General features: G+C 38.8%; 3 protein-coding genes across 4 annotated transcripts; 1 reads left to right on the top strand and 2 right to left on the bottom strand.

Annotated features, from left to right (window-relative positions):
- Nucleotides 1–3,489: 3,489 nt before the first annotated feature.
- On the bottom strand, nucleotides 3,490–11,588 carry LOC6031408 (odorant receptor 49b). Of its 2 annotated transcripts, none has more exons than XM_038255499.1 (6): nucleotides 11,266–11,588; nucleotides 11,004–11,214; nucleotides 4,265–4,516; nucleotides 4,108–4,207; nucleotides 3,955–4,053; nucleotides 3,490–3,896 (listed from the first exon to the last, which is right to left on the bottom strand). In XM_038255499.1, exons 1-6 carry the CDS (start codon nucleotides 11,576–11,578, stop codon nucleotides 3,678–3,680), a joined length of 1,194 nt encoding a protein of 397 aa, XP_038111427.1. In that variant the 5' UTR covers nucleotides 11,579–11,588; the 3' UTR covers nucleotides 3,490–3,677. The 2 variants fall into 2 exon arrangements, with proteins under 2 accessions (XP_038111427.1, XP_038111428.1); XM_038255500.1 differs by lacking the exons at nucleotides 11,004–11,214; nucleotides 11,266–11,588 and adding exons at nucleotides 4,630–4,840; nucleotides 4,897–5,247.
- A 226-nt stretch (nucleotides 11,589–11,814) lies between these two features.
- On the bottom strand, nucleotides 11,815–13,374 carry LOC6031407. The gene is made up of 5 exons (XM_001842163.2): nucleotides 12,857–13,374; nucleotides 12,549–12,797; nucleotides 12,394–12,493; nucleotides 12,237–12,335; nucleotides 11,815–12,175 (listed from the first exon to the last, which is right to left on the bottom strand). Exons 1-5 carry the CDS (start codon nucleotides 13,372–13,374, stop codon nucleotides 11,960–11,962), a joined length of 1,182 nt encoding a protein of 393 aa, XP_001842215.2. The 3' UTR covers nucleotides 11,815–11,959.
- A 785-nt stretch (nucleotides 13,375–14,159) lies between these two features.
- Nucleotides 14,160–15,685, top strand: LOC6031406 (odorant receptor 4). The gene is made up of 6 exons (XM_001842162.2): nucleotides 14,160–14,466; nucleotides 14,521–14,734; nucleotides 14,798–15,046; nucleotides 15,101–15,200; nucleotides 15,265–15,363; nucleotides 15,422–15,685. The coding sequence occupies exons 1-6, from the start codon at nucleotides 14,160–14,162 to the stop codon at nucleotides 15,626–15,628; spliced, it is 1,176 nt and encodes a 391-aa protein (XP_001842214.2). The 3' UTR covers nucleotides 15,629–15,685.
- Nucleotides 15,686–16,766: the final 1,081 nt, after the last annotated feature.

Raw genomic sequence — 16,766 nt, 5'->3', positions numbered from 1 at the left:
ATCGACCATAGGCGCCTGAATGAACTGTTTCACGAGTTTATGGTAGGGTTGCCGCGGGAATTGTCTGCTGAGGAGAAATTAACTGCAGTTGTTGCTAACTACAACACCATAGTAAGGCAATGCACAAAAACAGTAACGGCTCAGGCTAAAACTAAAGGTCATTGTCCCTGGATGACTTTTGATCTGTGGACGATCATACGCTGGAAGGAGAATCTTCTGAAAAGGCGACGGAAACACCCCACGATCAGGAAGTAGCTGACATGTTGGCTCACGTGTCGCAGATGCTCCAGACTAAGAAGGATCAGAGCAAGAGAGAGTATTACCACCAGATGCTCTCAAAATGCAGTCAGAAGGCTAGTTGGAAGGTCATCGGAGATGTCCTGGGGAAAAAAGGAACGTCTGATAAACCCACTGCTGTCTACGTGAATGGAGGAGGAATTACCACAGATATGAATACAGTCTGCAATGTCTTCAATGAATTCTTCTGCAATGTTGGTCATGATCTCGCAAACGCCATTCCGAGCGATCGAGCCATCAGTCGCTTTGGCACTCTGACCTCCCAGCCCCGCTCTATGGTCCTCACCCCCGCATCATACAACGAAGTTGTCGTGCTAATCAACCAGTTAGACGCGAAGAAGTGTGCAGGTCCTGATAACATTCCCGCGTCTTTCGTGAAAACGCATTTCGAATTATTTGCTCGACTACTGGTGGACACTTTCAACGAAATCATTCAAACTGGCCAGTATCCTGAGTGTTTGAAGGTTGCTCGTGTGGTACCTATCCACAAAGCAGGTGACAAGAAGGACGTTAACAACTATCGGCCCATTTCGACTCTCTCAGTACTGGACAAACTGATCGAGAAATTGATTGTCTGCCGGATAATGAAATATGCGATCCGTCGGAAGGTCCTCTACACTCACCAGTATGGCTTCAGAACAGGTTCGAGTACATTGACAGCTACAAGTGATCTTGTTGAGGAAATTTACTCCACATTGGACTCCAAGATGTTGGCTGCGACGCTCTTCATCGATCTCAAGAAAGCGTTCGACACGATCGACCATGAACTGCTAGCACTCAAACTGGAGTTTTATGGTATTAGAGGAACACCGCTGGCGTTAATCAAAAGCTACTTACGAGGAAGATTGCAGTATGTTTCCATTGGGGAGCACACCAGTGAACGACGTCCCATCAGTATTGGAGTTCCCCAGGGGAGCAATCTGGGCCCGCTGCTGTTCTTGTTGTTTATAAACGACATTAATAAGCTGAAACTTAACGGGAAAACGCGGCTCTTTGCTGACGACACGTCGGTATTTTACCGAGGAAAGGACTGTGCTGAACTGCAACACAAGATTGCAGAAGACATCACTTTGCTCAACGCGTACTTCAGGTCGAATGTGCTGTCCCTGAACCTAGGGAAGACTAAGTTCATGATCTTCCACACACCAAGGCGAACAATTCCTGACCACCCACCTTTGACTGTTGATGGGCAAACGATTGAAGAAGTCTCCAGTTACCCGTTCCTTGGTCTAATTCTTGACAGCACCATGGGGTGGAAACCTCATATAACTGCCCTTAAAAGCAAGCTAAGCTCACTTTGTGGAATCTTCTGGAGAATTGCTGCGTTTATTCCATACCCACAAATGAAGATGCTGTACTTTTCCCTGGTACACTCACGAATCCAGTACCTGATTGCCAACTGGGGCTCAGCATGCAAAACCGATCTGCGTGGCCTTCAAGTTCTTCAAAACCGCTGCTTGAAGATCATCTCGCGGAAACCAGCATTATTCCCCACCACTGACCTGTACTCGGACATGACGGATTCGGTGCTGCCATTGAAAGCACTGTACGAGCTTCAAACGACGGTGCAAATTCGCAAATACTCAACGGACGCTACCCAGCACCACAACTTCAAGCTACAAGTCAGAGTCTCGTCTCGGACCACCCGCCAACAAGGAGAGTTTGTTCTGGATCGGCCATACAGCGAGTTTGGAAGGAAAAAATTTACCTATTTTGGAGGCAAACTGTACAACGCTCTATCCCGTGAATGCAAACAATCACCAACCCTGGCTGCCTTCAAGCGTCGTTTGACGATCATCATCAAGCAGAATATCCACCAATATGTTTGATACACCACTTATGCCTCTGTTTACGTTTCGTTTCATGCCACCGCCGCCCACCGCCGCCCACCGCCGCCCACCGCCACCCAACGTCGCCGCCCATCGCCCACCGCCCAACGCCCATCGCCACCCCTCACCATCACACGCCACTAACTTGAACAAACCAAGCTGTCCCGTAACAAAAAAAATGTATCTTAAAAAATCCTAAATAGTTGTTAAGTAGTTAAGCACTGCCTTAAAGGAGCTCTGGCTCACTGGCACGTGCTGCAGTATTTATGAAAAATGTAAAGATCGATGAAAAGATGAGAGGGCATGTAGCCCTACTCCATAAAAAAGAAATAATCAGAATATCAGAATATGAAAAATAAGACAAACCGAGCCTAACTCCGAATGGAGTAGGTGAATGTTCCAACTTCCAGTTGGATGTGCGTAATTCGGTCTTTAAAAAAAAAAAAAAAAAAAAAAAAATGCTCTTTCCTTTTTTTTTATTTTTTCGTTTTATTATTGACTGATCACATTCATTTTATTAACTTCAAATTGTTTTAAATTTTTGCATTTAATTGAAGACATTTGGGTTTGTGATTAAAATTGTGTCTTTATTCTATGAAAATTGAAAAAAATAATAATCAAAAAGCAACATGTGCTCAAAATAGCAACTCTTTCGTCATCGGATCCATGACCAGTAGTCATCACGTGCATTGAAACTGGATAAATAAATAATTTATCGATTCCGTGCTGCCACACACGTGCCACTTTTCCCTCGACCGACACAATCGCACCGTGTAATTCCCGGTTATTTCCGTGACCACCTTGCAGTGGTTTTCCCTGGGCTGGAAAATGCAAATATTATTTTCGCGCCGCTGCTGACGAAGCTTATTTTGGTTTTGATTGTGTTTGACCATTGTTGGTTTACAACATTGGATTTGGGATGATTTTTGGTGTTTAAAATTAAACTGTCAAAAGTTTTTCTGTGATTTTCCTGCAAAAAAAAAACAACCACACAAACGGCCATTCAGACAATAAAGATATTAAATCCTTTAAAGAATTGTTGCTCTTTTATCAGTGTCGGGGCAATAAAAGTAAATAAAAACATCATAATAACAAAGTAATAAAGGGCCGCGCGTGAAAAGAGTGAATTCCCTCGGACGAGAGTGGTTGGCTTGGGTTGGCTGATGGTAACTCGGAAAAAGGGGCAAGTCAGTTTTGGTTCACGTGCGCCAGGGCCATTAAACTCAACAAGGCACGCGAGTGCGCTTCCTTTCGGCGATTTTCCAAGAGAATATCTCAAGCGCTGAAAAAGGAGGAACTCGGGAAGGGGAAGGGTTAGATCGGACCAAGATGGAAAGGTTTGGAAAGGAAACGAATTTTATGACTTATTACAGTTTTGATTTATATTTGTTTATTATGGTGTAAAAAGGGATGTGATGGGACTTTTAAGGTGATAGGCATCTTTATTGTTTTATCCAAGGTAGACTTTGGGCAAAAAGCTTGTTAAGAAAATTCAAGGGATATCATTTGTCAAATAATCCTTTCGGATTGAAACAAAAAAATCAAATCATCCTAAGTTTTGCTAGCCAGTCGATCTTTCAGCACCACGTAAATCGAGTAGGACGTATGAACCATTGCACCGAACCGTTCGACATTCACTTGGTAGAATCGGGCCGCCGTGATGCCTTCCCATTTTTGAGCTCGTTGCAGAATCAACCCAACACCTTTCTGAACATCCACGGGCAGTTTAGCCCACTGAGCATTGTAGGCCTCAGTTGCGACGGCAATACTCTGTGAATTGGTGAGAATTGGTTTTAAATATATTAGAAATTAAGCTAATTAAGAGTACCTCTTCAGTAAGCTCGTTTCCATATTGACATAGCAAAAAGGTTTGAGATGTTATAAGAATAAGCAGTACAAGTAGATTCAATGCGTTCATATTTGGACTCTAAAATAAAAGTTTTTTAGTAAATTTCATTTTTATCATGACTTTTCTGCATACATAACTGACACAAAAGACCATTGCAACCCAGACAATAACCGTGTTCATCAACTGTAACATCACTCCTAAGCTGGAAATACTCTCCAAAATTTTGACACACCTGAAATTTTAATTTTAAATTCCTTATGAAACTTTCAACATTTTAAACAAATCAAACCTTAAAGCATCGTTATGAATATCAACCACTTCTTTTAGCTCCTTCCGAAGTTCATCGACATTCTTAAAGTCATGCAGATTGCCCAGTCTTGTAGAAACCAGCCGAAAAATCGAACCAATGCTCTTGATACCACAGAAAATTGTAATATCGGTAGCGGCCAATTTAAGCCCCAGAATCACGTGAACGGGAGCAATTAGCAGAGCGTGGATGAAATATAGACGAATATCCTCCTCGACGTTGATGCCGTTTTGTCTGAAAAAAATGTTATTTAATTTAGGAATTTCTAGAATGTTGATAAATTTCCAACATGTAACTAAAAACTGTATTAAAATATATATCTAATTTAAAAAAAATACATAACTCACTCATGCACTGACGATGTAACATACTTCCTTATTTCAACTTCTTTTCTTTGGTTCATGAAATAAATGACAATGGTATGCAAGGCTGGAAAAATTACAAACACTGCACCAGCCGTCCCTGCGAAAATTGCATAATTTTTGGCTATCCTGTCTAACGTTTGATTCGAATTTAGAACATTTTTTGGCATCAACGCATCTGAACTAAGATTTGTCACTAAAATTGCAAAATAAAAATCACATTGGAACAAAAATATGTTAACACTAATCAACCTCTGCCAAACATCGTTTCCACCAACTCAACGAGCTCCTCCAATTTTGCACTATTCATATAAAATATGATCGCCTTCGAGTCGATGTTGAACAAAAACAGCAGTTCCGAGTATCCTCGAATGTTCAGATCCAGCTGATCTCCGAACCCAAAGTAGGCCTTGGGAATCCCCAGTAAAATCCATCCCGCCAGCAGGAGGCACACAAAACGAAGCGACCTGGTGCGACCAGTTCCTCCTCGCATGCCCAGAATCGTGAGAAATTCCAGCAAAAAAGGAGCCACAGCCGTTGGCTTCTGTAGCTCGAAAAACTTCATGGCTGACTGAGGTAACCACCCGATGAAGTGGCACCATGTTGATTGAAAAGGTATAATTTGAACATTCGGTGGTTCTCAACTCATCTATACCATATTTTAGTTTCTCTTTATTGCACTTTTACGGAGTAAAATTTAAAAATGGGCTATATAAAGTTGAGTGAAACATAACCTTCTTGGTTTCCGATGATTTGACCTTAGTTCTAGTGATATGCCATACTCTGACCTTTTTTCAGAAAAGTAAATTTTCACCAACTACAAGCACGGGTATTGATGGGTTTCAACCAATTTTGCTCAAATAATCGTTTTCCGCTGGTGGAGCAAAAATATATATTTAAAAATATATCTTATTCTGTGGTATCTTAAAGAGCTTCAAAATGAATAGGCGTCATACATAAAATATGTTAAGCAAAAATCAGCCAAAATTCCCTTCCCCGCGCCCCCTTCCATCATCTTGATTTTTGCATGATTTACAAATAAGATTATTTTGTAAATTCTGAGTTAAATCTAGATGATTTATGGTTTATAAAGATTTCCAATCGATTTTGTTGAATGTTGTAGTGTAAAAAAAAACCACTATCGATTGATTATTTGAAAATCTGATATTTTAGCATCACAAATATATCACTAAAACCTCGGTATCGTAGAGCCTTCTAGCATGTGTGATGTATGAGATAATTTTATCAAACATTAAACATATTTACAGTATGTAAAAAAAGTATTTACACCCCTTGGGCACTAGGCACATTTTGTGATGAAACATGTAAACAATTTAAAGTTTGACAGGAACCTAGTACTACGTTTTGTTCAGAAACTCATGCCAAACATTTTGCTACAAAAAGCTCATGAAAAGATGATTTCTATAAATAGTTATATATCAAATACTATTACGAAAATAAAAAAGGTGCAAAAAAAGTTTGTACACCTTTCGAAAAATTAACACATATAAAGTTATTTGTTGACAAATCACCATAAATACAGTCTCCCAACTCCAAATAGGCTTCCTTGACTGATTAAAAAAATAATTTGGATTGAATATAATGTTTACTAACTACTTAGTATAAAAGTTTATATAACTCTGGAAATTCTATATAAAACTTATCTAAACTTAATTTTGCAAACTTTTAATTCAACCAAATGTCAATATATTACCATAGACTTGCTAAATAAACATTTTGGAGTGGGTATAACACCGTTTTGGGGGTATTTGTATCGATAGAATAGATTTTTCGTTGGAATTTCGTACCAACCCGGAATTACGTCGTAGGAAAATCCGCCGGCATCCGAAACGGTCCACGATTCACAAGTCAACCTATGTGGAATCGGAAAGGGCATAAAATTTCCGATCTTTTGATACCCAAACATCTAGGTTTTCTTTAAAACCTACGTTTTTAAATACCTGGGCAAAAAGTAAGTTTGATTCACGAGAACAAAAAATACGAAATTCCATACATTTTTGGCAGGTTGCTCAAACGAAACCATAACAACGTTTTTGCTTAGGTATTTAAAAACGTAGGTTTTAAAGAAAACCTAGATGTATGGGTATCAAAAGATCGGAAATTTAATGCCCTTTCCGATTCCATATAGGTTGACTTGTGAATCGTGGACCGTTTCGAATGCCGGCGGATTTTCCTACGACGTAATTCCGGTCCAACGACTATTCTATCGATACCCCCAAAACGGTGTTATACCCACTCCAAAATGTTTATTTAGCAATTCTATGGTAATATATTGACATTTATTTGAATTAAAAGTTTGCAAAATTAAGTTTAGATAAGTTTTATATAGAATTTCCAGAGTTATATAAACTTTTATACTAAGTAGTTAGTAAACTTTATATTCAATCCAAATTATTTTTTTAATCAGTCAAGGATGCCTATTTGGAGTTGGGAGACTGGATTTATGGTGATTTGTCAACAAATAACATTATTTATGTTAATTTTTCGAAAGGTGTACAAACTTTTTTTGCACCTTTTTTATTTTCGTAATAGTAGGGGAACTATACCCTTTCTCAGCCTATTTCTATTATCGGCCTATCAGCACTTTGATCATGAATTACAGCTTATATAAAGTGTTTTTGACTGTTCCAAAGTAATAAATAGCTCAAATAAAAGTGAGCAAGCCACTCTCCATTGTTGAAACATCTGAAAATGTTGATTTAATAGCAGAAACGGCAAAAGTGATGAGAATTGGTCGAACGGCTTAGTGTGATTAAAATGGGTATATTTCCCCTATTTGTTATATAACTATTTATAGAAATCATCTTTTCATGAGCTTTTTGTAGCAAAATGTTTGGCATGAGTTTCTGAACAAAACGTAGTACTAGGTTCCTGTCAAACTTTAAATTTTTTACATGTTTCATCACAAAATGTGCGTAGTGCCCAAGGGGTGTAAATACTTTTTTTCATACTGTAAATCTATTTCAAGCCTGAATTTTCAAATGTTTAATTTTCATTATATTTATTATTCATACACTGTGAGTTGCATTTGCCTTGACTAATTTCAGCAAATCCAATTAGTTCGGTTCAGGAAATTGACGCAACTCTTCAAAATTATTTGTCAATCCAATCCAATCCAATCCAATCCAATCCAATCCAATCCAATCCAATCCAATCCAATCCAATCCAATCCAATCCAATCCAATCCAATCCAATCCAATCCAATCCAATCCAATCCAATCCAATCCAATCCAATCCAATCCAATCCAATCCAATCCAATCCAATCCAATCCAATCCAATCCAATCCAATCCAATCCAATCCAATCCAATCCAATCAATCCAATCCAATCCAATCCAATCCAATCCAATCCAATCCAATCCAATCCAATCAATCCAATCCAATCCAATCCAATCCAATCCAATCCAATCCAATCCAATCCAATCCAATCCAATCCAATCCAATCCAATCCAATCCAATCCAATCCAATCCAATCCAATCCAATCCAATCCAATCCAATCCAATCCAATCCAATCCAATCCAATCAGACCCTAGCGCAGCCAACCTATCGAAGAGATCCTGGAGAGTGCCTTAGATTAGATTACGCCTAGCACTCTGCTTGTCATTTATTAACATTTGTAATGTGCATTGGAATGCATTGTAATATCACAAGCTTAGAAGCGGCCAGGCCTACTACGTTAAGCCGTATTGCAGAGACATGTTTAGTTGAAGTGGGCACGGTGCTCAAAACACCGTTATTATGAAAAAAAATATGCACTCCGAGATTTTGGAGTCTATCGATTCCTTACACCATAGCGCATCTCTGTGCAAAAAATAAAAACATTCGCTGATGTAGTTCTCGAGACACAGTCATTTTAAAATGTTATATCCGATTTTTTCAAAGGAAATCCATAAAATCAATACAATTTCAGCACTTTAAAGAATATGCATTTCGAGATAAAGGTGTTTTTTGCTTCATATGACTGTCAAGTATCTCTGGACCAAGTTTAAGAAGGTTTGCTGATGTAGTTCTCGAGATAAAGCCATTTTTAAATGTTATTTCCGATTTTTTCAAAGAAAATCCATAGAATCAATACAATTTCAGCACTTTAAAGAATATGCATTTCGAGATAAAGGTGTTTTTTGCTTCATATGTTCCTCAAAAACAACATCAGAAAACCTTCTGAAACTTAGCCCAGTGATGCTTGACAGTCATATGAAGCAAAAACACCTTTATATCGAAATGCAAATTCTTTAAAGTGCTGAAATTGTATTGATTTTATGGATTTTCTTTGAAAAAATCGGAAATATCATTTTAAAATGGCTGTATCTCGAGAACTACATCAGCAAACCTTCTGAAACTTGGCCCAGAGATGCTTGACAGTCATATGAAGCAAAAAAACATCATTATCTCGAAATGCATATTCTTTGAAATGCTGAAATTAAATTGATTTCATGGATTTTCTTTGAAAAAATCGGAAATAACATTTTAAAATGGCTGTATCTCGAGAACTATATCAGCAAACCTTCTGAAACTTGGCCTTGAGATACTTGACAGTCATATGAAACAAAAAACATCATTATCTCGAAATGCAAATTCTTTAAAATGCTGAAATTGAATTGATTTCATGGATTTTCTTTGAAAAAATCGGAAATAACATTTTAAAATGAATGTATCTCGAGAACTACATCAGCAAACCTTCTGAAACTTGGCCCAGAGATACTTGACAGTCATATGAAGCAAAAAACACCTTTATCTCGAAATGCATATTCTTTAAAGTACTGAAATTGTATTGATTTTATGGATTTTCTTTGAAAAAATCGGAAATGACATTTTAAAATGGCTGTATCTCGAGAACTACATCAGCAAACCTTCTGAAACTTGGCCCAGAGATACTTGACAGTCATATGAAGCAAAAAACATCATTATCTCGAAATGCATATTCATTAAAGTGCTGAAATTGTATTGATTGTTTTGGTTTTCTCATTAAAAATCGGATTTAACATCTTAAAAGGGCTGTATCTCGAAAACTACATCAGAGAATGTTTTTATTTTTTGCACAGAGATGCGCTATGGTGTAAGGAATCGATAGACCCCAAAATCTTGGAGTGGATATTTTTTTTCATTATAACGGTATTTTGAGCACCGTGGTGGGTTGAGTTTAAGCACGGAATGTTCCAACAACAAAACAAATCTGAATCGTCAGGGAAGGAAGAAGCGTGGGGACCAGCGATGGAATAATCATCATCAAAAGAAAATCTCTGGACGTTCATCAAGAGAAAAAATCCTAAAGGAGCATGGTTCTCCTCTCTCGCGCACGAAAGATCGGTAAAAAGAATCTGAAAAAATCATCATCATGATTATTCGGTGGAATATTTTTTTCACTACTATACTTGCAAGTGTAACGTCACACGTCGAGAAATGACCTGTCACATTTTGTAGATGGGCAATGTGTGTAAACAAAGTGAAATAAATATTATTAAGTGGTGCTGACAAGGAAATTCACAAAAAATCATCAGCAGATTGATTTTCTTGGAGAATTTCGGGAGCGATTTTCATTTGCGTGATTTGCCTCCTCTCTTTTTCGCGGGTGAAGAAAGTTCGCAAGCGAAATTGATTTTTTTTTTTTGCGATTATATCATCCCTGGGTGGGACACATCACCATACGCTCCGAGATTTGGTTGTATTCGTTGGAAGCACCATGCTAATGTTTTTGTTACTCCAGGACCCTCTGGGATGGGACATTGTATTTCCACGAATGCCCTGGACACTACTTGCCGTGGTTATAGCGCCACAACTCGCTCTCTGTAACAGTATTCCTAATTCCAGTCTAAGCTCGCCAAGTCGTCATGGCCTAGTGGTTAGCATTTTTGCTTACCAATCCAAAGGACGGGGGATCGAACCCGGCTCGAGCAACTTTTGATGTATTGTTCAAATTCAGTATTTCAAGTAAACTTTCTCGTTGGGGGCAGATGAGATTCGAACGAAATTGTGCTTATCCAATTTTTACCGTCAACAGACTTTAATTTATTGATGAAAAAAAAAAGTTAACTGCACCTCTTAGCCTCCATTAATAGATTGATACACTTAAATAGAATTCAAAACAACAGGTGGCTAAGTGATGCGGCAAATTTTGCGACGAAATTCAACACTTGACAATGACTGACTACTCAATCTAAATCTAAATGATCTAAATTACTCAATTAGAAATTTTTGACAAGAAATCAAGGAAAAATCAAACTTGAAAAATTATGGTATCACAGTCATCAATTGATGTGTTGATGAATCTTGTATCAAAAATATATTTTTTAAACCACACATAGAAATTAAAACTATTACACTTCTAGTATACTACTTACTCATGCACTGACGATGTGACATATTTGAGAACTTCGGCGCCATCTCGTCGGTTCAAGGAATAAATCACGATAGTTTGCAATGCCGGAAAAATTACAAAGACTACCCCGGCAACGGCTGCAAATATCACGTAGGTTTTGGCGATCCGGTCCAACGCTTGATTCGACTTGAGAACCGTGGTGTACGACGGAGAATCGGGGCTCAGTTTTGTCACTGCAAGTTGAGAAATTATATCTCAAATCACATTGTTTTTTATGTATTCACCTTGATTAAAAACGTTTTGCACCAGCTTGACAAACTCATTTAATTTCGCAATGTTCAGGTAAAATATGATCGCCCTCGCGTCGATGTTGAACATAAACAGCAGTTCCGAATATCCTCGTATGTTCAGATCCAGTTCGTCTCCGAACCCGAAGAAGGCCTTGGGAATCCACAGAACAGTCCAACCGGCCAGCAAGCCACCCACAAATCGAAGCAACCCGGCATGGCCTCCTCCTCTTCGCAGTCCCAGGATCTGCAGAAAATGCAACAGGAACGGCGTACAAGCCATTGACTCCTGCAGCTCGAAGAACTTCATGGCTGGCTGGGATTTGATAAACTGTGTGGCAGTACCGGAGGGATTGGCTGGCTCTTGCAAAGCTGAATTTAAAATTCATAGACCTTTAATTGGTCCGTTTAAGTCATCAACACCATTTTGCGACAACGGTAATTTTGCAAGCAATCGATTTGTTGAATGAACTATTTTTGCTATTTTTAGTTTGTTTTGACAGTGATATTTTGCAAGTCATGTTCAAATAAGCCGTTCAAAGGCACTTTTATGACATTCATCTTTGCGCATTTTAATTGTTATGCCCTTCATTAACAAATAATCATTTTTAAAATCAAAATATTTCACAATCATCAATGCATCTTTTGAACAAACTGTGATGTTTATGAAACAATAAATCGACTTTTAAATTTATGAATGCATCAATCGCTCCCTCAGTATAACGAAAATCGAGTATGAAGTTTGCACCATGGCCCCAAATCGTTCGACATCCAGCTGAAAGAAGTGCGCCGCCGTAATTCCTTCCCACTTTTGGGCCCTTTGCAAGATCCGTCCAACTCCGCTCTGGATATCCGCCGGAAGTTGGACCCATTGACAGTCGTACGACGAGGTTGCAACGGCGAAGCTCTTTGAAATAAGATTTGAAATTTTTAAATAATTTGTAGTACAAAAACATTAATTTTGATACCTCAGCAGTGAGTTCCGTTCCAAGACGACACAATATATAAGATTGCGCCGTTATAAGAATGAGAAGGACGAACAAATTAATAGCATTTGCGTTGGGGTTCTACAATAACAATTTTGAGTTGTAAATCAAATCCGAAATCAAATTTTATCAAACTTACATTGCTAACGCAAAGCACCATGGCAATCCATATGATCACTGTACTGACAAGTTGAACCATCACAACGAAACTGAAAATACCTTCCAAAATTTGGACGCACCTGTAACTTTACAAATGTTCACACATTACACGCCAAAAATTTAAAACAGCTTTACCTCAAAGCATCCACATGAAGGTTCACAACATCCAAAAATTGTTCTCGCAAAGTTGATCCAGAAAATTCGTGAAGTTTTTCCAACTTTGCAGACACCAATCTAAACAACAAAATCGTAGATCGAACCCCGCAGAATATCATTGTATCGATTGTGGCAAATCGAAGGCCTAACAGCAAGTGCATCGGAGTAATAAGCATGACATGAATAAAATAGTAAACAATATTTTCATCGACGTCCCAACCGCTTTCTCTGCAAAAAAAAAAATACATGATAATAGGCAAAAGACAAAAATTTCTTTCAAAAAATACTCATGAGCAGTTGCCGTAACGAATTTCGGTACAACAGTATCATTCCCGTGATTCATGAAGTAGATTCCACAGGATTGCAGTGCTGGAAGCACCAAGAATACTCCACTTGTACCGAGCGTATACAGCACGTAGCTCTTGGCACTTTTGTCCATCATTTGATTCGATTTAAGAATCATTTTGTACATTGAAGAATCGGAACTAAGAGTGCTAACTTTATCAAACGCCTTTTGCACAATCTCAACAAATTCTGCCAACTTTCTTCTGTGCCAGAAAAAGACCAACATGCGTACGTCAATGTTGCACATAAACAACACCTCCGCATATCCGCGAACGTTCAGGCCAAGATCGCTGCCAAAGCCACAGATGAGCTTCGGAAGCCCAATCACCAGCCATGGGCCCAAAAAGCTTAGCCCAAATCGAAGCAGTCCACGAGGGCATCCAAGTAGGCCTGAAAATCGTAAAACTCGCAGAATAAACGGCACAGCAGCCATCGGTTCGCGGAGCTCGTAGAATTTCATGACGTGCTGCGTGTTTCAGGAGGACGGAATGACTAAGGGAAATCCATGGCCTTGATTACGTTTGTTGAAGACTGTAATTAACGGTAAGCGTAAAAAAATGTGCATCCAACAATGAAATCAGTAAAAGTGAAAAAGTAGATAACTAAAGGCTAACGACTAAATACTAAATACTGAATACTAAAGACAACAGACAACAGACAACAGACAACGGACAACGGACAACGGACAACAGACAACAGACAACGGACAACGGACAACAGACAACAGACAACAGACAACAGACGACAAACAGACAACAGACAACAGATAAACGACTGAAGATTGAAACAAAGCGAAATTTTAATGTAAAAAAACTCCAGGACTTGTATGCTCAAACAAAAATATTAAATTGCTACGAACTGAGTCACTGCACAAAACTGCTGCGTAAATTTGATAGTGCATTATTTACTATGTTGTGATAGAAAATCTGTTTTTGAAAGCTATAATTTAAAACGAACATACAGATGGCAAGGACAGAACAACAAATCCTCTTTGAAGGGATAGTGATGAAATTGAAGGTCGGTGATAAATTGTCCATTTTTCAGTATACCTACGTGAGAAAAACCACAACTGCTTTTGGTTTGGTGAAGTATTTTTAATCCCAGATAATGTTTGGTTTAAACAAACCAAAGGTCATCATTTCCGTCATGACACGCATTTCGTCATGACACGCATCATTTCACCACTAAACTGTGTATAAAATCTCGCCCGAACATCCCAACCATTCACAACAGTCTAACCCGACGATGAAATCCCACAGTCCCCTCAACTGCATGGCAGTGATGCCATTCACGCTGCGGTGCGTGAAACTGTTCGGATTTCGCGGTGGTCTCCACAATCGAGCTCACTTTCTGGCAGCACTGGCGTACCGCTTGGTGGTGATCAACTTGCCAAAGGTTGCGTTCGGTTTGAGCGATCAGATCGACGTTGCGATCCGTAGCGTTTCGGAGCTGCTGTTCCAGTGGCACATCGACATCAGGGTGGTCCTGTTCGCAGCCAAAGTGTCGGAATTTGAACAGCTGGTTCGCATTTTAAGGAGGGTTTACAACAAGGGTAAGCGGTTGGAGTGATATTGATCGTTTGTTTTAACTAGGAGATATCCGGCAGTCAAAACACTGGACTCGAACTCGTCGGAACGGAAGCTCATCGAAGACTCGAACCGATCGCTGGATCGACGCTCCAAATCGTACGCACTGTACGTGGCAGTGGCCGTTACCATCTTTTACTGGGTCCCCGTAGTTCAAACCTCAACGATTTGGTTACGAAGTCTTGGAGACAACAGCACGACCCGTCCAAAATACGTGATGATGATGGAAATGGAGTGAGTTTGGTTGCTTCCCAGACATTGTTTGATTGATTTTTTTCCTATTTTTCAAATGCGCAGATTCTACGGGCTGGACACTCGCGGAAACATTTGGCATTACTTGGTTTATGCCTCCCTTTCAAGCATTGCCCACTATTATTCGGCGGTTTACTTTGCCCTAGCTGGAATGGTGATCTTCAGCTGTATCAAGTCAATTGCAGCCCTCTTTGAGCTAGTATCAGCGAAGCTGGCAACACTGCACGAGCTTTCCGGTAAGGCACTTCGCGAGGAGTTGGCCGAGCTGGTTGAGCTGCACGTTGATGGATTGAGGTTCGGTTGAGATTTGAAGGTAATTCAAATGGAAAACGATGTCGAAAATTTCAGATGCATCAAACTGCTGGAAGACATTCACAGCCTGGTCATGATGGCACAAATGGTCAACTGTGTTCTGATTTGGATATCGATGATTCTTTCAATCAGCACTGTAAATATTTGATTTACCACAATGAGAAGTGATTTGTGGAATACGTAAGTACCATCTATTTCAGCGCTTTACCTCGGAGACCACCAGCTTGTTGGTCCTGCTAATCGTGATGACTGGCGAAACGTATGTTCTGTGTCAACTGGCTACCGAGCTGTCCGAAGTGGTTTGTACTTCATCAACCAGTAAAAAGTAAAAGATGTCAAGTTCAAGTTTTTCAACAGAGCCTTACCATTACGGATTCAATCTGGAACTCCCACTGGATCAAGCTACCGGTTGATGTTCGGAAAGGACTCGCGATGATGTTGCAGCGGGCTCAGAAAAAGGAAGGTCTTACGGCGGCCAAGTTCTTCTTCATGGACGTCGAGCGATTTGGGCGCGTCCTGCAGACGTCGTACTCGATTTATGTCGTGCTGAAGGAGAGGTTGTAATGGGGTTGGTGCCTTCCTCACTCCTGTGATTTTTGGCATAACGTCATGATTCGAAATCCGGACACTTAGAAGCTTATCGTCTGACGATAACGATAATGGTAATCTATCGTTATCATTATCGTTATTTCGATAGTTCTATCGACGATAATTTTATCACCGATAATTAGGGCTGGTGACTTTTCGCGATTTCGCGGAAACCGCGTAATCCGCGAAATTTGCTCCTGGCCGTGAGATTTGGTAAATACCGTGAAATGCCGTGCAATTTGAAATATTTAATTGATAAATCGCATTTATGCTTTAATTTTTAAATTCAAACACTTCGCAAGCATTTTGAAGGCAGTTTCCAATTCAAAATATTGCCTGGCAGATTTAGAATTATTTGTTGTTTATAAGAATATTCTACGAAATGCAGAAAGCTGATTTTTCATTTTCAGCAAAATGTCTTTATCCCACAACATTACAAAAAGGTTGTTAAAGAATATTATTCCATTCTACAATAAAACACAAAGTGAAAAGTTTAAACTTTGGAACTTTTATATCATTGTAAAATTGATTAAAATAATGATTAACAAATTGCATTTCATGATAAATAAATATTTTTTTCAATATTTTGATTATGAATTATTTATTTTTGAAATAAAATTTAAAAAGCATTTTGCAATGTATTATTATATTGTGGAATTATTACTAAATGAAAAACTTGATATTTATGAAGTTTTGCCCAAACTTTATTTAAATACTCAAATTTTCTTATTGGTAAAATTTAGGAAAACAACCAAAATGTTACTACACCATTTTTACTGATTCTGCCTCGGATTCTGCTTGTCATGAACATGATTTTTAGGATGTGCTTCCATTTGAGATATTCTACCAAATCCAATTTCTAAATTCTCAATAATATTAAAATAACTGAAACATGAATGACACTGACGGATTTTTTTTTAAATTTGCCTAAATTAATCTAATATAACTATTTTGCCTTCCTCACGTTACTGAGGAAAGGCTATATTTTAAATAAGAATTTGGTGTCAGGGGGTTTCTTTGCATCTTGAACTACTGTAAACTTTTAAGACACTTTTCTGTTCATAATTATGCTAAGAGAATTCACAGAAAAAAAATGATGGTAATATTCATCAGG

The sequence above is a fragment of the Culex quinquefasciatus genome, chromosome 2, assembly GCF_015732765.1.
Source record: "Culex quinquefasciatus strain JHB chromosome 2, VPISU_Cqui_1.0_pri_paternal, whole genome shotgun sequence".
NCBI lineage: Eukaryota > Metazoa > Arthropoda > Insecta > Diptera > Culicidae > Culex > Culex quinquefasciatus.
The sequence above is the reverse complement of the archived record's forward strand: the minus strand, read 5'-3'. Positions and strand labels throughout refer to the sequence as shown.

What these genes read in the sequence shown, in the direction of transcription:
- LOC6031408 (XM_038255499.1), bottom strand. Translation starts at nt 11,578, where the DNA reads ATGAAGTTCTTCGAGCTGCAGGAGTCAATGGCTTGTACGCCGTTCCTG. An exon ending in GCAAAACGTTTTTAATCAAG is followed by an intron (nt 11,215 to 11,265) that starts GTGAATACATAA and finishes CTCAACTTGCAG; the next exon opens with TGACAAAACTGAGCCCCGAT. An exon ending in ATTCATAACGATGCTTTAAG is followed by an intron (nt 4,208 to 4,264) that starts GTTTGATTTGTT and finishes TTAAAATTTCAG; the next exon opens with GTGTGTCAAAATTTTGGAGA.
- LOC6031407 (XM_001842163.2), bottom strand. Translation starts at nt 13,374, where the DNA reads ATGAAATTCTACGAGCTCCGCGAACCGATGGCTGCTGTGCCGTTTATT. An exon ending in CTTCATGTGGATGCTTTGAG is followed by an intron (nt 12,494 to 12,548) that starts GTAAAGCTGTTT and finishes GTAAAGTTACAG; the next exon opens with GTGCGTCCAAATTTTGGAAG. An exon ending in GAACGGAACTCACTGCTGAG is followed by an intron (nt 12,176 to 12,236) that starts GTATCAAAATTA and finishes CTTATTTCAAAG; the next exon opens with AGCTTCGCCGTTGCAACCTC.
- LOC6031406 (XM_001842162.2), top strand. Translation starts at nt 14,160, where the DNA reads ATGAAATCCCACAGTCCCCTCAACTGCATGGCAGTGATGCCATTCACG. An exon ending in AAGGAGGGTTTACAACAAGG is followed by an intron (nt 14,467 to 14,520) that starts GTAAGCGGTTGG and finishes GATATCCGGCAG; the next exon opens with TCAAAACACTGGACTCGAAC. An exon ending in GTGATGATGATGGAAATGGA is followed by an intron (nt 14,735 to 14,797) that starts GTGAGTTTGGTT and finishes TCAAATGCGCAG; the next exon opens with ATTCTACGGGCTGGACACTC.